The sequence below is a fragment of the Cherax quadricarinatus genome, chromosome 63, assembly GCF_038502225.1.
Source record: "Cherax quadricarinatus isolate ZL_2023a chromosome 63, ASM3850222v1, whole genome shotgun sequence".
Taxonomy (NCBI): Eukaryota; Metazoa; Arthropoda; class Malacostraca; order Decapoda; family Parastacidae; genus Cherax; species Cherax quadricarinatus.
Genome location: NC_091354.1, coordinates 14,649,839 through 14,675,029, shown reverse-complemented (window position 1 = coordinate 14,675,029; position 25,191 = coordinate 14,649,839). Strand labels below are relative to the sequence as shown.

The 25,191-nt window shown below is 38.9% G+C and overlaps 1 protein-coding gene across 1 annotated transcript in view; it reads right to left on the bottom strand.

Annotated features, from left to right (window-relative positions):
• The window catches only part of mdy (diacylglycerol O-acyltransferase), a 139,199-nt gene that overhangs the window by 32,927 nt on the left and 81,081 nt on the right, over nucleotides 1-25,191 (bottom strand). The window contains exons 5-9 of the mRNA XM_053790278.1: nucleotides 23,970-24,022; nucleotides 17,828-17,936; nucleotides 17,575-17,724; nucleotides 16,025-16,178; nucleotides 11,977-12,085 (exon numbers count right to left, since the gene is read on the bottom strand). Of these exons, the coding sequence (XP_053646253.1) occupies nucleotides 11,977-12,085; nucleotides 16,025-16,178; nucleotides 17,575-17,724; nucleotides 17,828-17,936; nucleotides 23,970-24,022 (575 nt within the window). The remainder of the gene's footprint in view (nucleotides 1-11,976; nucleotides 12,086-16,024; nucleotides 16,179-17,574; nucleotides 17,725-17,827; nucleotides 17,937-23,969; nucleotides 24,023-25,191) is intronic.

The following is a 25,191-nucleotide window of genomic DNA, read 5'->3' as shown; positions in this document are numbered from 1 at the left end:
CGTATATTCCACTGTAAATAGGCCATGATTGGCAATGATAAAGATACCTGAAATCCGCAGGTAAGGGTTCCTACGGACTAGAGGGGTTAGAAAAGTCCACATGCGGAGACAGTGGAAAACGTTCAAGCAGCGAAGGAACGGTGCGCTGTGAAGAAAGGAGTTAAGCAGATGGAGTAGAGGAGAGAGGAGCGGAGGGTGGATCAGTGTCCATTGATGGTTTGGTCTCTGCAATATATTCAGAGATTGCTTCAAGTGTTTCAGAATTCAGAGACGTCGTATGGGAGACAATATTGGAAATGGTAGGGGGAGGATGAGTAAAGATTGGAACTGTAATGGACTGTACCAAGGTAGGGGGGGGGGCAAAAGGGTGGAGGGAACTGGAGAAGCGTGGAAGGGGACAGAAGAGGCAGAAACCTGGGAGGTGGCAGAAGAGGAAGAAACATGGGAGGGAACAGGGGAGGAAGGTACAGTACGAGGAGGAGGGTGAACCTCTACACTTGTAACAGAGCCAGTGAGAGGGAGAGAACCAGGTAGAGACAGGGAAGGGAAAATGAGGAGGTGGAAGATGGGTAGGTGTTAACGGACCTTTTTTTGAGTTTTGAGAAGTAGAGGGATGATTGGGCGGAGGTGTCATACGAGATCTCGTCGCTACTGAGGCTTGCGAGAGAGAACACGAAGAAGCGAGATCAGACTGAGACGTTGAAGTAGGGACGTCTGAGCCGAGGACACCACAGGTCAGTGGTGACCTGTACTTAACTCTGTGAAGAAGTGTCTTGTGTGCTCCCCGTGGACTGAACCAAGATGCCCTCCATCGAGCAACTTTACCAGCAACTTAAGGAAGAATTGAGGGTAGCGAAGATGGAAATACGGCGACTGACCGAGGAAAACTAAGAGGATTTGTAGTAGTCCTCCTATTTCGAGTCCTCAGGTCAAGAAGGGACCGTGGTCAGTGGCTGGACAGCAGGGGACAACGAAGTTGACAATCAAGAAGACGAATGGAAAGCCAGAAACGATGAAGAAGAAAGAGACTGCTGTGGAAACTCCTGTGGAAACCTCCAATGCATTCTCGGTGCTACCCGACGAATGCGAGTCGACTACTGGGATCGTCACGACGAACGACAACAAGGAAGGTAAGAATATTGTTGTTGTTGGGGATAGCCAGGTTAGATACATGGATAGGGCATTCTGCTTGAAGGACAGGAGTAGGAGACAGAGGGTTTGCTTTCCTGGGGCTGGGATGGAGGACATTGTTAGCCGGCTTGACAACATCATGAACGGTAATGGGATCAATCCTATTATTTGTCTCAGTGCTGGAGGCAATGATGTAGGCAAGCGTAGAAGTGAGGATTTAGTTAGAAAGTTCAGGACAGCTATAGACATAATTAGGAAGAAGGGGGGGCGCCCTGTTATATGTGGCATTTTGCCAAGAAGAGGTGTTGGTAATGAATGGTTGTCCAGAGCAATTGGTATTAATTGTTGGCTGGATAAACACTAAGGATAATGCAGTACCATTCATTGACAACTGGGACAACTTCTATGGCCGAAATGACATGTATGCCAGGGATGGGGTTCACTTATCCAGGGCAGGTGTGGGTTTTCTTGCTAACTCAGTTGAGGGGGTTGTTAGGACTTTAAACTAGGATTAGTTAGAGGTATGGGTTTAGAAATGATAAATAATGAGTATGGATATATTGACTTATGCTCTGATATTAAGAATCTTAATAGTAACTGTCATGGAGTAACTCTGGGTAATGATAATTTCAGAAATTGTTTAAAAACAAAGATGAATAGGAAGAATGTGCAGAAGAAAAAACATATGATGGTATTTTATGCTAACAGTCGAAGTGCAAGAAATAAAATTAATGAACTACGTTTGGTAGCATGTGCTGGGAACTTTGATATCATTGCATTAACTGAAACGTGGTACGATTTAAAGATTCGGGACATGACTGCCGAGTGTAATATTCACGGATTTAAGTTGTTCAATGTGGATAGATGTAATGGGAAGGGGGGAGGAGTTGCATTGTATGTTCGAGGAAATATTAATTGCTGCATAAAAACAGGTATAAAAATAGATGGAGCAGCAACAGTCTGTTTGGGTAGAGTTCGTGGAGGGTCAAGAAAAACTAATTCTAGGTGCAATATACCGACCTCCACGCTTGGATCACGATAGAGACTTCTTTGGGACGAAATTGTTAGGGCTTCTGGACACGGTAACAGTCATAGTAGGGGACTTCAACTTTAGTCAAATTGACTGGAATTCTTTGACAGGTAATCTAGAGTCCAGTGACTTCATGGAAACAGTTCAGGACTGTTTTCTGAAACAGAGCGTATCTGAGCCTACCAGGGGTAATAATTTGCTAGACCTAGTCTTGTCAAATAAGGAAACACTCGTGAATAATCTGCAGATCACTGAAGAGCTTGGCGCAAGTGATCACAAATCCATCACTTTTAGCATTAATTGGGAATGCAAGAATAATGATAATACAGTAAAAATCCCTGATTTTCGTTCTGCCGATTATAATGGACTTAGGGAACATCTGTCTAATCTTGATTGGGGTTATCTAGCTAATGATTTTATTGACGATAATCATACTTATGAATATGAAGGGATCTGCTTTTATGATTGTTTTCTTAATAATGTACACAGTGCCCAGAGTATATACATTCCCCAGAGAGAAATTAGGTCTAATAATAACGATCCCAAATGGGTTAACAGGAGGCTAAAGCATCTGTTAGGGGAGAAAAGGGGAATTTATAGGTGCATCAGAAGAGGAGAGGTTAACCTTACTGACCAATATGTTCAGCTTAAAAGAGAAGTAAAAAAGGCGATTAGAAAGGCTAAACGTGACTATGAAATTAGAGTTGCTAATGAATCAAAGACTAATCCAAAGGGGTTCTTTCAAGTGTATAGGACGAAGGTGAAGGAAAAAGTAGGACCTCTGAAAATTGGGAATGGACAGCTGACTGATAACGAACTGGAAATGTGCTCCTTATTTAATGACTATTTTTTGTCAGTTTTTACACAGGAAGATGTAAATGAGATTCCAGTAATTAACAATTATTTAGTTCCTGATGAATTTAAGTTAACTAATATTACTGTCACGAGGGACATGGTTATTAAACAGATAGACAAACTGAAGCAAAGTAAGTCCCCGGGACCCGACGAGCTCTTTTCCAGGGTACTTAAGGAATGCAAGATAGAGCTTAGTCAGCCATTAACGAGTGTATTCAATGCGTCCATCCTTACCGGTGTTGTGCCAGAGTTGTGGAAGATGGCTAATGTGGTTCCTATATTCAAATCAGGGGATAAGTCCACTCCTTCAAATTACCGTCCAATAAGCCTGACATCTATAGTGGGCAAGTTATTAGAATCAATTATAGCTGACATTATCAGAAGTCACCTTGAAGAGCATAACTTGATAAATGAATCTCAGCATGGATTCACGAGAGGTCGTTCTTGCCTGACAAACTTACTGATGTTCTTCAATAGAACATTTGAGGCAGTTGACAGTGATAAGGAATATATTGTTTATTTGGATTTTAGTAAAGCTTTCGATAGAGTACCTCACAAGAGACTCTTAAGAAAAGTGGCAGCTCATGGTATAGGAGGTAAAGGTCTAGCATGGATTGAGGCATGGCTTACCAATAGAAAGCAGAGAGTTACCATTAATGGAGTGAAATCTGAATGGGGATTAGTCACTAGTGGCGTTCCACAAGGATCAGTTTTAGGCCCTCTCTTATTCATAATTTACATTCATGACCTTGATGAAGGGATTACGAGTGACATGAGTAAGTTTGCTGATGATACAAAGATAGGCCGTATAATTCACTCTGAGGAGGACGTCAATGAACTCCAGGAGGATTTGGACAAATTAATGTCTTGGTCTGAAAAATGGCAGATAAAGTTCAATGTGGATAAGTGTAAGGTACTTGTCCTTGGTAATGAAAATAACCCTCGAAGCTATAATCTAGGTGAAGTAGAGCTTGATCATACAGAATGTGAAAAAGACTTGGGAGTCATGGTAAGCAGAAATCTAAAGCCAAGACAGCAGTGCCTTAGTGTGCGCAACAAGGCCAACAGATTACTTGGATTCATCTCAAGAAGTATAAGTAACAGAAGTCCAAAAGTTATTTTGCAGCTCTATACATCACTAGTGAGGCCTCATTTAGATTATGCTGCTCAATTTTGGTCTCCTTACTACAGGATGGACAGACTCATTAGAGAGCATACAGAAAAGAATGACTAAAATGATTTACTGTGTAAGGAACCTCCCATATGAAGATAGACTTAAAGCCTTAAAACTCCACTCTCTGGAGAGGCGTAGAATGAGAGGAGATATCACTGAAGTGTATAAGTGGATGACAGGCATAAACAAGGGAGATATTAATAAAGTACTGAGGGTGTCGAACCAGGTAAGAACCAGAAATAATGGATGTAAGTTGGATAAATTCAGATTTAGAAAGGACATAGGTAAGTACTGGTTTTCTAACAGAGTTGTAGATGCGTGGAACAGTCTTCCTAGTGGGGTGATAGAGGCTAGGACCTTAGGTAGCTTTAAGAAGAGACTGGACAAATATGAGTGGGAGGGGCTGGGTTTGATTGGCGTCATGGGGTACGGGAGTTATTTCTTGGGTAGCTTTAGGTAGAGACTGTTTTGATAAGGACCTGCCTCGTATGGGCCAGTAGGCCTTCTGCAGTGTTCCTACATTCTTATGTTCTTAAAAGAATTAGCTACAGGAGTGACTATGGGAGAGGTAACCACAGAGGTGGGTGCAGAAGATGGGATACCAGAAGTGGGGGGACATTTTGAAACACGGGAATAAGAAACACGAGGTAGTCTCCCTTGGAGGCGGAGATGAGAAACTGCCATGGCATAAGGGAGACCTTCTGCCTCTTTGAGGTAACTGATTTCCTGCTCGTTTAAGTAGACTTGACAACGGCAAGAGTACGAAGGGTGAGCCTCATGACAATTGAGGCAAGATGGAGGTCGATTGCAAGACGTATTAGAATAGTCATCGGCACCACAGACTGGGCATTCGGCGATAGATCTGCAATATTTCGCTGGATGGCCAAATCGCCAGCAATTTCTACACTGTTGCAGTGTAGGGATCACCTTTCGAACTTGTAACCGATGTCCTGCTACATAAACTGAGGATGGGAGTTCACGGCTGTCAAAAGTTAAACGAGCCACATTGCTAGGGTATCGTCTCCGCCCGCGGGCAGGAAGAAAGTGTCTACCTTGAGGACTGGGAGATCTTGGAGTTCCAGTTGTTCAAGAATGTCAGTGCCACATGTCTGGAAATTTTGTTGAACTATGGTATGGGGCAGAATGACGGTACCACTACAAGAATTGAGGGAATGATGCTTTTCAATAGTGACAGGAACAGTATCGATATGGGAAAGACGAGAAAGCTCATGAGCCTGGGTAGCATTCTGTACGGTGATGATGCGCGTACCGCATGAAAATAAATATCTTTACCAACATGGCATAGGAGTGCCTTGCCAATACTGTGGTCAGAAAGATAGTAGAGGAAAGATGGTAGAGGAAGTCAGTCGTAAAGTGAAGAATTTAGTCCATTGTGCAGTCTGAAACTGAGCGTGGAAAGGTAGTGAAGGACGTGTCGATCTTTTCTGAGAAGAACGAGAAGGTGGAGAAGTATCATCAGCAGGTAATTGTCGTTGGCGTTTAGGCGTGGGACCAGAGTTGGTCCAACGTGGAACGGGCTGGCGATTCGAAAATTGCCACATCGTAGAGGGAGAGGCCGGAAGCATAGTCAGAGGAGAGCGAAGGTCAGATAAATCGAAGGAGTCAGTCGAGGCCTCAGTACCTGAAGCGGGTGAGGAAACAGCACCGGCAAGAGGTACAGAGGCATGAGGAGTGTCCGAAGAGTGGTCCAAAGACGAGGCGAGGTCAGAACGGGGTGTGGTATCAAGAAGGGGCCCAGGGGTAGCAGGTTCATGGACTAGGGCTGCCATGGTTAGGTTACTTCTTTCTTTTTGTTTTTAAGAAAAAAAAAAAGAAAAAATAAAATAAAAAAAAAAGAATAAAAAAAGGGGGGACCGGGGAGGGATAGTTCTTAGGAGGAATGAAAGGGCCAGAAATCTCCCTCCGCGCCCAAGAGGACCTCAGCACCGCAAGTAGCGCAGATGCAGCATGGAACCCGTGCCATACCCTACCCATCATGCCAGTAAACCGGCACTCCGGGATAGCAACCTCACATCTGCCGAGCTACCTCGGTGGACGAAAGAGAGGGCGGCCGGAAATCCGCCACAAAGCATACCTCCTTCGGCCACCACCCCCGGAATCCAAAAGGTGGCTTCCAGAGATACACCCTCGCCCGAGAGACACCCAAAGCCACCCTCCGGGATACCGGAGAGGGATCAGGACATCCCCAGGCAATCCAGATTCCATGGCAAACTACGCCACCGCCAAGAACCTCAACGGAATGGGATGGACCCCGGTGCCCTTTCCCCTACCTAGGAACTAGAGTGCCTGTGAAAAAAAAAAAAAAAAAAAACACCAAAGGCCAAAAAGGAAGGGCAAAAGGGAGGGGTGGGGAGGAGGAGGAGGAAAGGAAAAAGGGGAGGATGGGATAGGGAACGGGGGATTGGGGGGTAATTAGGTTCGGTCTGAGGAAGTAGACCGACAGGTCTAATTCCTCAGACCAAGAGCCTCTTCACCACGCCAAGGAGCCCCCCTTGAAGAGGTTCTCATTCATAACATCCACAATCATCTCTTTCTTATCATTTGCACAACATCCACGCACATTCAGACTTCCCACTTTGACAATTTTCTTCTTATTCTTTTTAGTAATCTTCACAGGAAAAGGGGTTACTAGCCCATCGTTCCCGGCATTTTAGTTGACTTTTACAACACGCATGGCTTACGGAGGAAAGATTCTTATTCCACTTCCCCATGGATATAAAAGGGAAAATAATAAGACCAAGAACTATTAAGATAAAATCAAAGAAAACTCAGATGAGTTTGTATAAATAAATGTGTACATGTATGTGTAGTGTGACCTAAGTGTAAGTAGAAGTAGCAACACATGCCTGTAATCTTGCATATTTATGAGACAGACAAAAGACACCAGCAATCCTACCATCATGTAAAACAATCACAGGATTTCGTTTTGCACTCACTTGGCAGGATGGTAGTACCTCCCTGGGTGGTTGCTGTCTACCAACCTACTACGTATATATATTTATATATATTTATATTATTTATTTTTTTTTTTTCAACAAGTCGGCCGTCTCACACCGAGGCAGGGTGACCCAAAAAAGAAAGAAAATCCCCAAAAAGAAAATACTTTCATCATCATTCAACACTTTCACCACACTCGCACATTATCACTGTTTTTGAAGAGGTGCTCAGAATACAACAGTCTAGAAGCATACACATAAAGATACACAACATATCCCTCCAAACTGCCAATATCCCAAACCCCTCCTTTAAAGTGCAGGCATTGTACTTCCCATTTCCATGACTCAAGTCCGACTATATGAAAATAACCGGTTTCCCTGAATCCCTTCACTAAATATTACCCTGCTCACACTCCAACATATCGTCAGGTCCCAAGTACCATTCGTCTCCATTCACTCCTATCTAACACGCTCACGCATGCTTGCTGGAAGTCCAAGCCCCTTGCCCACAAAGCCTCCTTTACCCCATCTCTCCAACCCTTTCGTGGACGACCCCTACCCCGCCTTCCTTCCCCTATAGATTTATATGCTTTCCATGTCATTCTACTTTGATCCATTCTCTCTAAATGACCAAACCACCTCAACAACCCCTCTTCTGCCCTCTGACTAATACTTTTATTAACTCCACACCTTTTCCTAATTTCCACACTCCGAATTTTCTGCATAATATTTACACCACACATTGCCCTTAAACAGGACATCTCCACTGCCTCCAACCGTCTCCTCGCTGCTGCATTTACCACCCAAGCTTCACATCCATATAAGAGTGTTGGTACTACTATACTTTCATACATTCCCTTCTTTGCCTCCATAGATAACGTTTTTTGACTCCACATATACCTCAACGCACCACTCACCTTTTTTCCCTCATCAATTCTATGATTAACCTCATCCTTCATAAATCCATCCGCCGACACGTCAACTCCCAAGTATCTGAAAACATTCACTTCTTCCATACTCCTCCTCCCCAATTTGATATCCAATTTTTCTTTATCTAAATCATTTGACACCCTCATCACCTTACTCTTTTCTATGTTCACTTTCAACTTTCTACCTTTACACACATTCCCAAACTCATCCACTAACCTTTGCAATTTTTCTTTAGAATCTCCCATAAGCACAGTATCATCAGCAAAAAGTAACTGTCAATTCCCATTTTGAATTTGATTCCCCAAAATTTAATCCCACCCCTCTCCCGAACACCCTAGCATTTACTTCTTTTACAACCCCATCTATAAATATATTAAACAACCATGGTGACATTACACATCCCTGTCTAAGACCTACTTTTACCGGGAAGTAGTCTCCCTCTCTTCTACACACCCTAACCTGAGCCTCACTATCCTCAAAAACTCTTAACAGCATTTAATAACTTACCACCTATTCCATATACTTGCAACATCTGCCACATTGCTCCTCTATCCACTATCATATGCCTTTTCTAAATCCATAAATGCAATAAAAACTTCCCTACCTTTATCTAAATACTGTTCACATATATGCTTCAATGTAAACACTTGATCTACACATCCCCTACCCACTCTGAAACCTCCTTGCTCATCCGCAATCCTACATTCTATCTTACCTCTAATTCTTTCAATTATAACCCTATTGTACACTTTTCCTGGTATACTCAGTAAGCTTATTCCTCTAATTTTTACAGTCTCTTTTGTCCCCTTTCCCTTTATATAAAGGGACTATACATGCTCTCCGCCAATCCCTAGGTACCTTCCCCTCTTTCATACATTTATTAAACAAAAGTACCAACCACTCCAACACTATATCCCCCCCTGCTTTTAACATTTCTGTCATGATCCCATCAGTTCCAGCTGCTTTACCCCCTTTCATTTTACGTAATGCCTCACGTACCTCCCCCACACTTACATTCTGCTCTTCTTCACTCCTAAAAGATGGTATACCTCCCTGACCAGTGCATGAAATTACTGCCTGTTTCTTCCTTAACATTTAAAAGTTCCTCAAAATATTCTTGCCATCTACCTAATACCTCCATCTCCCCATCTACTAAGTCCCCTACTCTGTTTTTAACTGACAAATCCATACTTTCCCTAGGCTTTCTTAACTTGCTTAACTCACTCCAAAATTTTTTCTTATTTTCATTAAAATTTCTTGACAGTGCCTCTCCCACTATCATCTGCTCTCCTTTTGCACTCTCTCACCACTCTCTTTACCTTTCTTTTACTCTCCATATACTCTGCTCTTCTTATAACACTTGCTTTGTAAAAACCTCTCATAAGCTACCTTTTTCTCTTTTATCACACCCTTTACTTCATCATTCCCCCAATCACTCCTCTTTCCTCCTGCCCCCACCCTCCTATAACCACAAACTTCTGCCCCCACATTCTAATACTGCATTTTTAAAACTATTCCAACCCTCTTCAACCCCCCCACTACTCATCTTTGCACTAGCCCACCTTTCTGCCAATAGTCGCTTATATCTCACCCGAACTTCCTCCTCCCTTAGTTTATACACTTTCACCTCCCTCTTACTTGTTGTTGCCACCTTCCTCTTTTCCCATCTACTTCTTACTCTAACTGTAGCTACAACTAAATAATGATCCGATATATCAGTTGCCCCTCTATAAACATGTACATCCTGGAGCCTACCCATCAACCTTTTATCCACCAATACATAATCTAATAAACTACTTTCATTACGTGCTACATCATACCTTGTATATTTATTTATCCTCTTTTTCATAAAATATGTATTACTTATTACCAAATCTCTTTCTACATATAGCTCAAGTAAAGGCTCCCCATTTACATTTACCCCTGGCACCCCAAATTTACCTACTACTCCCTCCATAACATTTTTACCCACTTTAGCATTGAAATCCCCAACCACCATTACTCTCACACTTCATTCAAAACTCCCCACGCATTCACTCAACATTTCCCAAAATCTCTCTCTCCTCTACACTTCTCTCTTCTCCAGGTGCATACACGCTTATTATAACCCACTTTTCACATCCAATCTTTATTTTGCTCCACAATCCTTGAATTAATACATTTATAGTCCCTCTTTTCCTGCCATAGCTTATCCTTCAACATTATTGCTACTCCTTCTTTAGCTCTAACTATTTGAAACCCCTGACCTAATCATTTATTCCTCTCCACTGAAACTCTTCACTGAAAACTTCACTTAAAGCCAGGACATCCAGCTTCTTCTCATTCATAACATCCACAATCATCTTTCTTATCATCTGCACAACATCCACGCACATTCAGACTTCCCACTTTGACAATTTTCTTCTTATTCTTTTTAGTAATCTTTACAGGAAAAGGGGTTACTATCCCATTGTTCCTGGCATTTTAGTTGACTTTTACAACAAGCATGGCTTACGGATGAAAGATTCTTATTCCACTTCCCCATGGATATAAAAGGAAAAGTAATAAGACCAAGAACTATTAAGATAAAATCAAAGAAAACTCAGATGAGTTTGTATAAATAAATGTGTACATGTATGTGTAGTGTGACCTAAGTGTAAGTAGAAGTAGCAAGACATGCCTGTAATCTTGCATATTTATGAGACAGACAAAAGACATCAGCAATCCTACCATCATGTAAAACAATCACAGGCTTTCGTTTTACACTCACTTGGCAGGATGGTAGTACCTCCCTGGGTGGTTGCTGTCTACCAACCTACTACCTATTTATATATATATATATATATATATATATATATATATTTTATATATTTTATATATATATATATATATATATATATATATATATATATATATATATATATATATATATATATATATTTATATATATATATATATATATTTATATATATATATATATATTTATATATATATATATATATTTATATATTATATATATATTTATATATATATATATATATTATATATTTATATATATATATATATATATTTATATATATATATTTATATATTATTTTTTTATTTTTTTTTATTATCACACCGGCCGATTCCCACCAAGGCAGGGTGGCCCGAAAAAGAAAAACTTTCACCATCATTCACTCCATCACTGTCTTGCCAGAAGGGTGCTTTACACTACAGTTTTTAAACTGCAACATTAACACCCCTCCTTCAGAGTGCAGGCACTGTACTTCCCATCTCCAGGACTCATATATATATTTATATATATATATTTATATATATTTATATATATATATTTATATATATTTATATATATATATATATATATATATATATATATACATACACACACATCTTTTCTTTCAACATACCAGCCGTATCCCACTGAGGTGGGGTGGCCCAAAAAGAATATTTCTGGCAATGATTTAGATCACTGTCTAAAACTGATTAAATCATGTCCAAGAAATGACCAACAAAACCATGAATATTACCCTGAAATACACCCCAAAGTTGCTGTTGTAATCCAAATGCAGGGTCAGACATTAGTTGTTTCCATCATTAACTTCATGGGGTAGGATTTTTTTTCATATTGTATACACCCACCAAATACCTATTCTCTCATGTTTAAGCCAAAATTTACCCATTACAGGAAATTTGTGGGTGCTATGAATTATCCATAGCTTTACTTGAGTGACATTGATGTAGATATAAGTGACCAACAGTGAAAGGGTTAACACTTTGTATGTAATTTTTTTTTTTTTAACTACCACATCTGTGGAAATTCTGTAATCATTGCTTTGTATGCCAAGTAACAGAAATGATTTACAATAATTACTTCAAACTTTTTAATTTTGTAAAATAAAATATTGTATCTGACTTACAGAAAATGCTTTGAATGAATTTTTAACACTGGGGATGATCCACTGTTGAAACATAGCCAACAAGATGTTACTTATAACTATCACTTCCAGCATTCGCCGCAACAGAAATCTGCCAAGAATTACAGCAGTAAACAAAGGAACTTCATTAAAACTGAGAACCATAATTATGGTTTCTTTGTATTTAAAAAAAAAATTAATAAATGATAAACTTTGTAGAAACTATGGTTCACAATTGATCTGGAAAGGTGATGTTATTTACATACTTTATAGAAAGCCCCTAGTTATGCAGAGCATTTTCATCACTAATATTAGCATACAAGATGCAGTTGAAATTTCAATCTGGTATGTGCATGAGAAATGGCAATACAAGACTATAAATACCTATCAATGTACCATTAATGAGAGGTGCGATATTATCAGACAAGCTATATGTGATATTCAACACATTTTCTTGCAGATACTGACATTGTGAACCTTTATGAAATTAGTCATGCAAACATGTCACCACTGCTGTTTTAAAAAGATATATACCACTAAATGTTATACTAGCACAATTATGTATAAAAAGGTATAGAAAGAATTTAAGATAAAAATTTACTGTTAATACACATTTAAAGTTGTGGTGAAATACAGTGATTCCTTGAGTTACAATGGTTTTGCATTATGATAATTCTGAGTTACAATTTACCCTCATGAAGGGATTTAGCTGCGAGTTGCGATGAAATATTTGAGATACGATGCTCATACCCAACACCACTCCTCTGTGTCAGCCTATGAACCAGCAAGTGATTGTGAATTTGAAGATGACTTAGATCAAGATGTTTGTCAAGTGCCGTGCAGAAACTAAGAGATACAGCCTCGAGGCATTTTGGATTGTCTGAGGCTCATACTGAACTGATATGAGGTTTCCACTGTCTCTCAATGCAGCCTGGAAGAACTTGCAACTTAGTCACCTATGACTGAAGGATTTGAGGCTGAGGATGATGTAAACCATGAGACTGTTTCCACTCTTGGTGTGGAAATGGGGTTGGATGTTGAGGATGGGAGGAGTTAATTCAGGATCATACACAGCTGACAACAGAGGAGTTCCAGGAATTTGGGGCGATGGACGAGAAGGACAGTGGAAAGGAAAAAGTGGAGAAAGTCGACTATCAGGCGACATCTGTGGAAATTCAGTTCTTTACTCATTGGGAAGCTGTAAAAAGAATCACAAAGCACCAAGATACTAAAAAACTGTACTCACTTCCTGTGTTCTTAAAGAAAATGCTTTACGCATCTTGTTTTAAGTCTCAGAAGAAAGTGACAAACAAAATGCTGGACAGTTTTTCCAAGAGGCAGCAGTTGGAAGGAGTTACTTCCTACCAGTAGCCTTTCCCCCCGACCCTTCCTCAACCACCAGTTCAAGTCCAAGGTATAGTAAAAGTTGTGCTTTCAGAGTCTTGGAATGAATTTCCATGGAATCATGTATTTTGTGGGTTTGAGTTACGCTAGTTTTGAAGTACAATATATCTTTTGGAATGGATTAATGTGATAACTCAAGGGACCACTGTACAGTACAGTAGCTAGAAGTATCTTGCTGTTGTGAATATTGGAATTTGTATACTGTTCTTTATACAAAGGATTAAATTAAATAAAGGTATGGTGTGAAAAGAAATTTCAGGAAACTCAGTGAAGTTGACATAATACACACAGGCACCAAAAATTTACAACTGCAGTATAGAGCAGACTGCAAAAAATAATGAATACAGTAGGGCCCCACTTATTCGAAAGGTTAGGTTCCAGGCTACTGCTGGAAAGCAGACTTCGCTGGAAAGCAGAACTCCATTTTTTTCCATTTATAAATGCATGTAAATGCCAGATAAGTTTAACATATATTAAGTTAGCAATAGAACTAGGCATTAAAAAACAAAATACACAGTACACTCATTATTTACCTCAAAATATTTGTAGTCTTAATGTAGGGCAAAAGGCGAGTAGTATTTACTCTAAGAATTCAGGTGTGGTAGCCCTCCTTGCCACCCCACCCACACATAATATACTACGATGCTTAAAGCTCCCCAGAGTGATAAAATGCATATACAGTACATGCATTACTTTAAAATATTTGTAGCCTTAATGGTCTTAGTGTAGGGCGAGAGGTGAAAAGTATTTATTTGTAGAAAGTCATGTGGGAGGTATGGTATCCTGCCTGGCCACTTATACTTACGCTCCCTAGAGCGATAAAATGCGTACATAGTACACTCATTAATTACCCTAAAATATCTGTAATCTTAATGTACAGTGAGAGGTGAATTATATTTGTATGAAGTCAGGTTGGGAAGTATGGGTAGCCAGGAAGGGCAGCCCTCCCCACCCTACCCACACATAATGCAAACAAACCAGATGAACGCATCTGATTTTCGTCACAAGTCCTACAAGTTGCCTGGCTACCACAAGTTGCCCAGCTACCCCAAGTCCTACAAGTCGCCTGGCTACCACAAGTCCTACAAGTCGCCTGGCTACCACATCTCATATTTATGTTAATTTATTCTACTGTGGGGTGTATTTAGATGGATTAAGCAAAAAGTCTATATTAATGTTTTATACGATATTTAATGCTCCTTCGAGTGATTATTATTGTTGTTATTATTATCATTATTAATAAGGCATCTTCAAGACTAATAAGACACGTAGTGATTTTAATGTGTACCTGCATGCTAGCACAGTGTGTAATTTTAGTAAGGTACAGGTACACATACGTATCAGTTATAATAATAATAATGTAGGTACGTAGTCCTCCTGGGCTACATACCTACACCTACCTACATAGCTACGCGATATTTAATGTGGCCCAGAGCCATATTATTACCATTGACATACCATGTTCACCGAGTTTAATCGTTTATAACAACTACCTTTAGATGCCATCATAAACAAAGGGAGAAGTAATGAATAATTGAAGCCGAGAATTGTAAACAAAAGCGTTATGTATTAAGGGGAGTGAAGTAATGTTTTCCCACCGCCCGGCTACCACACCTCCATAGTATATAAACAAAACGTTTATATGTTATGTAACGTGTTTCTTATGTAATTTTGAAGAAAATATTATAGATGGATTAATGAAAATGTCTATACTGATGCAATATTAGACATTTAATGTACCCAAGAGTGATTATTATTACATAATAGATATGTGCTCATCGAGAATGTAAACAAACCAGGTGGCCCATGCTGTATTTGAAAGACCACTTGCCATATAGAAAGTCTTGGTCATAATTTGAGATCGCTGTATTAGCGGAATGCCATAAGGCAAAACGCCGAAAAGTGGGGCCCTACAGTATATGAAATATTGCCAAAACAGAAATGAGAGATTGCTATTAATGCATTACATTTATTCAAAGTGCCAAACCCACATTTATCATTCAGCACAAGGAGTGGTGAAGGCTTCATCCTATCACAGCCAGACCAGTGGCATAAACAAAAATTTACCATAAACTCAGCTCTAAAGAAAATCTGATAAGAGTGATATTTAGACAATAGTTTTGGATGTGAAAACACCTTTATATCATGGTAGTAACTGTCATTTTGTGGTTCATGTGCATTTATTAAAATCCTTAATTTTAAAGCAATGAGAACTATTAGTCAACTTTTTATTGATAAAACAAATTTAGCCTATATCTATGCAATGGTCGAGTCAATTCTTCAAGTTCTGTGCTTCACAACATGTATGAAATTAGGAAAGTTACCGCAGCTGATAAAAGGAAAGGGCAAAAACGGCTTCAAATAAGATCAGGAGTAGCAAGTGCTTTCCTTTCTCCTCTTGCTATGCCACGGAGCCAGGTCTCCAAGATTAATGTCTTGCAAGAGCAATCCTAATTTGTAGATATACAAGAATTTCCTACTGAACAGTTCAAAATTCACACTGAGCAAATATGGATTGCTCAAGCAGTCTATGCAAACTGACATTTCCTACTGTATTTAGCCAACATTTATTTTTCCGTGCTGAATGTTTGAATTCCAAGTCAATTACAGGTATTATGTCTAGCAAAGCACTGCAATTTTAACTCACCGTATTCTAATTCGTTGGCTCCGAGGAAAATTTAATTCATAACAGAGTGTTGGTGCAGCTAAGAAATAATAGAGATCACCTAAGGTGAGGTTATCTGGATACTGTGTTAAATTGAGTGCTGTAGTTTCATCACACTCTTCTTCATTGATAGCATCTATTAAAAAGTAAAAAAAATAATTATACAGTACACATTGGTCATATTGTTGGCATTTAAATAAAGTGTAGACTACACACAGATGCATGAAATTATGAATGTATATAGAGGCTTTGTACAGTCTCATTTTTACGTAAATATTCAGATCATAAAGCAAGCAAACAAAAAACTTTCTATTAGTGAAGTACAATACATTATACAATTAGGGTAACTGACCTATATAAACTACTTGTTATACAAGGTAGGGCAGAGAAGATAAGCTTTAGAGCTGTGGATTATGAAAGATAGGCAAGGTGAAGTAGGAATGTTTTAAGTGGGTGATTTTTAGTACATTTGGAGCATGTGAAATTGCCTGTGTATTGACAAGCAGGAGCCTGAATAGTTGTACAAATTTTATCATGATTCTAAAAACAGAGCAAAAAAAATTAGGTTAAGTGATGTATGTATGCATTTTTCTTGAAGTACGAACTATGGTGCCTTAAGCCTAGATTACAAAGGCAGTGCAAAATTAATTTCTGCTACCACCTGCCAATTTCACAATGACTTAAAATCTTAGTACGTACAGTACTGTAACCAGGGAATAGTCTCACTAACAGAACAGTTTTGTGGATCTAACTAAGCTGAAGTCCACATGTCACAATGCAATGTCACAATGCAAGTCACGTTATAAGCCAAAGCAAATTCAGAGTAATTGGGAAAATGTCCTAGTCATTAATGCAATAAGACGGGGATTGGGGTATTTGGGATTTTTACGAGAAAAGCAGCACTGCAGTAGGCCAACTGGCTCATGCTAGGCAGCTCCCAAAAATCTGAGAAAGTCACAGAACATATTTGATGAATTTAAGCTAGAATAATTCAAATATAAAATATGTGGTAAAACTTGAGTAGCTTTATTACATGTATAAGACTACATAAAATATGCATGATGACATTTTGAAAATTATTAGAGGATAAGAATGGAGGTTAGGTTGGTCTCCATTAGGAATGGTTAAATTAGGTTAGGTCAAGTTAGATTAGAGTAAATTAAGTTAGGTTTGCTAATGTTATGTTCAACTACAAACACCATCGTAATATGATGGTAACAGATGTAGTACTTGAAAGTTTTTCTGTTAGAGTACTTCACCTTGTCTACATTGACATTGTCAACAACATAAAACACTTTTTGTTTTACTCTACTTTTTCTTTTTATCTGTGACTGTCTTATCTAGATTCCTAAGAAGTACTAGCAGACTTGTGCATAGGTAGACTGATGTATAGTGGTCATTTTCCATGTGTTAATGGAGAATAACTCCACGAGAAAGACTAGGATGCAAATCATTTGTTTGGAAAGCATAATTCTTAAATGTATACTATTTTCTATGCTTATTGTAAACATGACAATGATCACACTACTTACGGTCTTGGGCTTTTCTGAAGGAGAAGCTTCTGCGCCTCGAGACCTTTTTTCGCCAAGATTTCTCAGAGCGACACCAGTGATTGACTTGTGCATAAGACCACAATTTCAAGAACAATATTGTGTAAATTATACAGATGACTGTTCGACCCACTGCAAAATTATGTCAAAGAAAATTAGACAAATTACAAATTAGAACTTCACAAAACTTTCAGTAATTCAAGGAACAATTACTTAAAAGCATTACTGCACTTACGGAGGCTAAACATGTGAGTCCAGATACCAAGGATGACCACTGGTATGAAGAGAAGAATTCCCAAATGTGCTGCATGTACATAGAACTCAATATTGCCACGTATTTTGTCCTGTAATGAATGTAGTATAGCATTTGTTATGAAAGCTTACTGGTATGCACATACATACGTATATCTTATTCTTCCTAAAGCTTTTATCCATGAACATGTCCATGACATTAAATTTCTAACAGACAGCCCTATGTAAACAGATTTCTGGCATATTCTGTTCCATGAACAGAATATGCCAGCTATACAGTACCTTGAATATACCTGGAGAGGGTTTTGGGATCAATGCCTCCGCAGCCTGGTCTGTCTTGTGTTCTCGTCCACTTAAACTTTTGTTATGCTTTTGTTCCATCATGTGCACAACTATAACCACTATGCAGTTTTTTATAAGTAGTGATTAACCCTTAAACTGTCCAAACGTAGATCTACGTTAGCTCGCGTAGCGCTCCTAATGTAGATCTATTTTTTTTTGCATGCTTTCAAATAGAGAAAATCACGGTCGGAGCGCTACACGCAAAAACATAGATCTGCGTTTGGACAGTTCAAGGGTTAAATCTAATCTTTTCACGTATTGTGTAGATCTAAGTCACTGATGCCAATGTCGCTCGTGTAGATCTAGGTTTTGAGCTAAGCTCTGTTAATAAGCTATGAACAGAAAATTTTGGCCTAGACAGAGTGGTCTGTGCAGTGAGTGTGCAGTTTTAAAATAAACTGCTCCACACAGTACCTGATGGGAAAAAGCAAACCTCTGACCTTGACTTTGGTTTAAAACAGCAACTTTGAAGTGTTTTTTTGAGTGGATTTTATAGTTTTATTGGCTGTTTCTTGGTATCATTTGATAGAATGGAAAATGCACTAGTGAAATGGAGATTATTTTGATCCATTTTGGACCAGAAGTAGCCCAATATGTGGCTCAAAGTAGTGGAAATATTTGATTTTTGGCAATTTTCCTGAGGACGAGTAGGGATCATCCCCTTGGCTCCTTGATCTGTCTTGTGGGCTTTTACTAAATCTGCTTCAATTATTGACACAGCCTAAACCATAACCAAGGATTATTATAATTTATCAAAAAAGGGTAAAACTTTTTTTTCTTGAGTACCTGGAGGAGGTTTCAGAGGTGAACGCCCCCACAGCCTGGTACAAGACCACGTCTCATGATGGATCAAAGCCTGATCAACCAGACTTACTGCTGGCTGCATGTAAACCAACGTATGAACCACAGTCTGGCTGGCTAGGTACTGAATTTAGGTGGTTATCCAGTGCCTTCTTGAAAACAGCCAGGGATCTACTGGTAATCCCCCTTATGTATGTTGGGAGGCAGCTGAACAGTCTTGGGCCCCTGACACTTATTGTATGGTCTCTTAGTGTACTCATGGCACCCCCACTTTACACTGGGGGGATATTGCATCTCTTGCCAAGTCTTTGCAATTTTCTTGTGTAAATTTGGGACTAGCTTCTCTAGGATTTTTCAAGCATATATTGTCATGCATCTTTCTTGCCTGCATTACAGGGAGTACAAATCGATGGACTTCAACAGTTCCCAGTAATTTAGGTGCACTATCATACTTATATGTGCTGTAAAAGTTCTCTGTATATTCTCAAGATCTAATTTTGCCTGCCTTGAAAAGGGGCCATTAGTGTACAGCAATACTCCAACCTAGAGAGAGCAAGCTAAAGTGGAACCTCTGTTGTTGAATTTAATTCGTTCCAGATGTTGATTCGATAACCGAAGCAATTTTTCCCATGAAGAATACTGTAAATAGAATTAATCCGTTCCAGATCCTAAATGACAATGTAATAAATCTTAATACATTGCAAGGGAAACTAAAAATGAATACTAAATGAAAATTTAACTGAAATACTATACAGTAAATGAAAATTTAACTGCCCCTTACCTGTCAAAGGAGAGCTAATGGCACACTGAAAGTAGGTGGAGGAGAGGAGGGGGTATGTTACTACTTGGAAGGAGAGTCGCCTTCTATTAATTTGTCAGGCAAGTGTCCTTGTTCTGGCTCGGTGGTTCCTTGTCTCGCTAAAAACCTATCCAATGAGGTTTGTTTCAGTCTCCATTTTAACACTCGTCTCAATTGAGACTTTACACTGTCATTATACATGTTAGAGAGACGGATGGCCACTGCTTTGTCTGGATGGTATTTTTCAGCTAACTCCTGCACTTCATGCTATTTAGCACACATTTCCTTGACAAGTGCAATGGGCACATCATCCCTTCCCTTCCCTCCTCTTCCTCTGATGACAGCTCCTCTACTGCAATCTGTTGCTGTTCCTTCTGAAGGTCTAGAAGTTCTTCTGTGGTGAGTTCAGTTCTATCCTCCAACTCCTCTACATCAACTTCAGTCACCTCTAGGCTCAAGGCCTTTCCCAGGGACACATCCTCTACCAACTCAGGCTCATTTTCAAAGCCTTCAAAATTCCTGGCTGACACAGTCAGGCCACAATTTCTTCCATGCTGACTGCATACCCATGCTCTTGATCCATTGTCCAGTGCGCACTCTGAGCACATGACCTGAGCCTCTGTTCCATTCCATACATGTGAAAATCTGTCCGTTGACAACCAAGAGAACGTATGAAAATAAGGACAATTTTTTCTCAAACGCCTCTTTCAACAACCGATTTATTCGACAAATAACGAAATCGACAACTGAGGTTCGACTGCACTTAAGAAAATAATCACAGGCTTGGCATCCCTGGTTCTGAAGGTTCTCAATATCCATCCTATCATTGTCCTAGCAGATGTAGTAGATACATTGTTGTGATCTTTGAAAGCAAGTGCCTATGACATTATCACTCCCAGGTCCTTCATATTAGCATTTTGCTCTATTTTGTGGTTGGAATTTGTTTTATACTCCAATACAGTTTTAATTTCCTCAAGTTTTCCATAGCAGAGTAACTGAAATTTGTCTTCATTGAACTTCATATAGTTTTCTGTGGCCCATTTAAAGATTTGATTGATGTCTGCTTGAAGACTTGCAGTATCTTTGAGGGATGACACTCATGAAAATTCTGGGATCATCTGCAAAGGAAGACATGTTGCTGTGGCTTGCATCTCTGTCCATGTCAGATATTAGAATGAGGAACTGGATGGGAGAGTATTGTCCCTTGTGGAATGAAGCTTTTCACTAACTGCCTCAGACTTTACTGTTTACTATTACTCTGTTCTATTTGTTTGGAAGTTATAGATTCATCTACCAACCTTTCCTATTATTCCTTTATCATGCATTTTGTGTACTGTTACACCATGATTGCACTTGTCAAAGGCTTTTGCAAAGCCTGTGTACACTACATCTGCATTTTGTCCTCCAGAGCATCCAAGACCATGGCACAGTGGTCCAGTAGTTGGGTTAGGCAGGAGTGACCTGCTCTAAACCTATGCTGCCCTGGGTTGTGCATATGATGGGTATCTAAGTGAATGGCAATCTTGCTTCTTAAAATCCTTTCAAAGATATTTTATAATGTGGGATGTTAGTGTTATGTCTAATTCTTTGAAATTGCTTTGCTGCCACCTTTGTGGAGTGGGGTTATGTCTGAATCTAATAACTGTGGGATGACCCCTGTGTCCATGCTTCCTCTCCATAGAATACTTAAGGGACCGAAAGGGACTTCTTGTGGTTCTTGATGAACAAGAGTCTAAGCCTAGGGCAGAGTGCGTGGCCATGTTATTTATTGTTTTTTCAAAGTCTTATGGTGTTAGGATATCAGAAATTTTTGAATCAACCAGTTTTTGAGTGTCAAAAAATTAATTTAGATTGTTGACCCTTAGTCTGACTAATGGTTCACTATATGCTGAGTCATATTGAGACTTCAGTATCTCACTCATTTCTTTGCTTTCATCTCTGTAAGTCTCATCTCGTCTAAGCAGGGGCCCAATCCTGTATGTTGTTTTTGCCCTAGATTTGGCAAAAAAAGTTTTTTTTTTTTAATTTCATTTAAGGCTTTAAGTTCTTCCTGTGTTTAAATTTTGTGTAAAGGTGGCCACATTACCAACTTCTGTGCACATTATACAGCAATGCTTATTCAAATTTATTTCTTTGCAAGTAATACATTGTGGTTATGTATTTACAATAATGGGTTGCAGTGCAAAGAGCCTCTATTATGCTTAGAGCATTATGGGCTTACTTAATATAATGGCTTACTGACTACCTAACTTTAAAGAAATTTATCATAAATGTACAGTAGTTCTATTAGTTATAAACGAATTTAATTTATATAAACCAAAGGATATATTCATATTTTCAAAAATGCTTTTTATGAAGCATGATTCAATTATATTCCTGTAGACAATGGACAATAGATTCAAAAGTAATTATAATTATATTATGGGAATATAACATTGTGATTTGCTAAAAGTAGTTTACAGTATGAGAATGCTACAATTTGGTGTAGGGCAATACTATTTTTGGGTGTATGTATGAACTTGGTTGTCTAGTCTTGAAGTTTTAAGATTTAAGTGATTTATTAGTAAAGTTAGATATTGAGTAGTTAGTCTAGGGTGAGTAAGTGGCTTTTGAGGAGAGTCTTAAATTGATTTTCAAACAGGGTTTCTTTAATATTTTTGGGTAATGAATTCCAAATTTGGGGGCCCTTTATGCACACAGTTTTAACATGGTGCGATATGGACACGGGGTACATCAAAAAGAGATCTGTGTCTTGTGTTATGGTTGTGTCCTGTTAAGGTTGGCGAGGAGAAGTCTGAGTGGAGGGTTTATGTTTGCATGTATTGTTCTATGTATATAGTAGGCACATGAATAAGTATGAATGTTCTTCATGGTGAGCAGATTTAGACTTTTGAATATTGGTGGAGTATGCTCTCAGGAGTGGGAATTTGCTATTCTGACTGCAGCCTTTTGGTGTGTTGTTAGTAGTCCTAGGTGATTTGATGTTGATCCCCATGCACAGATTCCATATGGAGGATAGGGGTAGATAAGTGGATGATACAGTGCAAGGAGAGCTGATTGTGGAACATAGTGGTCATCTGGTAGCAGGGCTGTGTTTAGGGTCTGAGGGGCAGTCTTCACTTCGATCGGCAATTTCTCGATTTGTTGGTATCACTGTTAATCTTTTGTCATTCTGGGTTTACGTGCGTTATTGTAGTTATGACTGCAATTAGACCATCATTGAAGCATTGATGGGCTCTGGCTCAAATCAATATTTCACTGATAGTTACTCCAACATTGTATTAACCGACCACAATTGATGAAAATGTGCAATAATTCTCCCATGTTGTTGTTGTTCTGGTTTCTGTTGTAGTTTTGTTTGCTCAATCAACAGAACAGAAGACATACTGGTGAAATAACTAGAAACAGGGCTTATTTCAGCACTGGAATCATCTTAAAAGAGAACCCAAGTTCAGCAATGTACAAGTTGCACCCAAACTGTCAACTTAGCATATGTGTAATTCTAAGTTTTCCATCAAATTATGCATTTTTGGTGTCATTACTTTGAGGAGGATTCTCTGCCATGACGGATATTTTTTAAATTGCAGTGCTGTCAGCAGTTTTAATTTTGGGAGTCAACAGTGAAAGGGCCAATTACTATATTATAGAGGTGAATTACAGATTCAAGTCTTGTTGCATTTGTTCTATACATACTTCAATTTGTCTGTAGGCAATTTAACTTCAACACAGCACTGCAATGGCTGCCCAAGTCAGCAAAACTATGCAAAACTAAGGCAAAGTCACTCCACACAATTAGTATTTCACATGCTCATGTAACATGGTACTGGCTTATAACCCTTATTGTAGTAGTGGTTTTACTGTATAAATTTATTTACCAACATGTATAAATATGATCTAAACCTCATGAAATTAATTTCTATAATTGTCTGAAATTGCTGATTACGTGATTAATGTGCACATGGTGTGAACAAATCTACAAGTATTATACTGTCTTTAAGAAGGCACTGGACAGGCACTTAAAGTCAGTACCTGACCAACCAGGCTGTGGTTCGTATGTCAGCTGGCGTACGGCCAGTAGTAACAGTCTGGTTGATCAGACCCTGATTCACCATGAGGCCTGGTCTCAGACCGAGCCACAGGGACGTTGACCCCCAAAACCCTTTCCAGATGCTGTTGACCTTACCTTAGCTAGGAGGTGCTCTAGATGATAGGCAAAAACTACGTGAATGTTGGCAGCTGTCAAGGTTAAGAAAATAGTGTAAACTTCTAGCAAATGATAATTTAAAAATATAACACATTAATTTATGAATCCTGGAGAATTCTTTTACATTAGGTAATCAGCATATTTTAGGCATACTGTACATAAAGACTATTTTATCAATGGATTTGTTCAACTAATTACCAATTAAAAATTTAGTAATTTTACTAAATTACAGATAATTTTTTCATATGCTGTTAACATTCTGCATCTGTACATTAAAGGAAATTTAAAGGGATTTGTTAAAATTATAAACTGCAATCTCAACCATGGTATGCAACATTACAAGGCTTGTTCATTAAGTAAAGCACAGTAATTATGGTACACTGAATACCATGTAGTGCCGCAAAACCGAGCTAAGTTTTGCAATACACCGTAATGTATACACAAAATCATGAACATATATTTGACAGTACAAAGGAAACAAATGCAGGGATAAGGAGGCTTGCAACTCTAGGTCGTTTATCTGGGGGGGATAGAGCTTAATTCTCAAACAAAATTTACTTACCAAACATTATACATAAGCAATACAATTAGGTGAAAATCCCATGGTATGCACAAAATTTTGGGCAGACAGACTAAGTTTTATGCTAATTAAAACTAAGGTTTACATGAAGGAACTACTAAAGCTTTGTTTATGAATTCACACAGTACATTTTTTTTTTCTAAATTTTAGATAATGAAAAGTTAGAAATTGGCCTGTATTATCAATTTCTAGTACACATTGACCATCACTAATCCGGCATCATTGGGACCTGTAGGGTGCTGGATTAGTAGCTATAAATCACAGGAAACTGCATCATACCTCTGAAAGCTTTGGGACGTAAACTTTTACTGATGACACTAGCCGAAATTAGTGCCGGATTAGTGATGGAACTGGATTAGTGATTGCCAGATCAGTGATGGCTGACCTGTACAAGAATTAAAAATTCTCTCCATCACAACTTTTATACAGAATTAAAAACAGGCACTAAACCCATATGGGACATACAAGTTGCCCAACTCTGAGGTTAGAGTTGGTAACCTTTAGAAACTGCTGGCATCTGAAAGATTCATGCTTACAGTATACGTACATGGAAAGATTTTACTCTAGACACCAGAGTTATGTAATAGATATACAACAGTACTTAAGCAACCCAAGGTAATG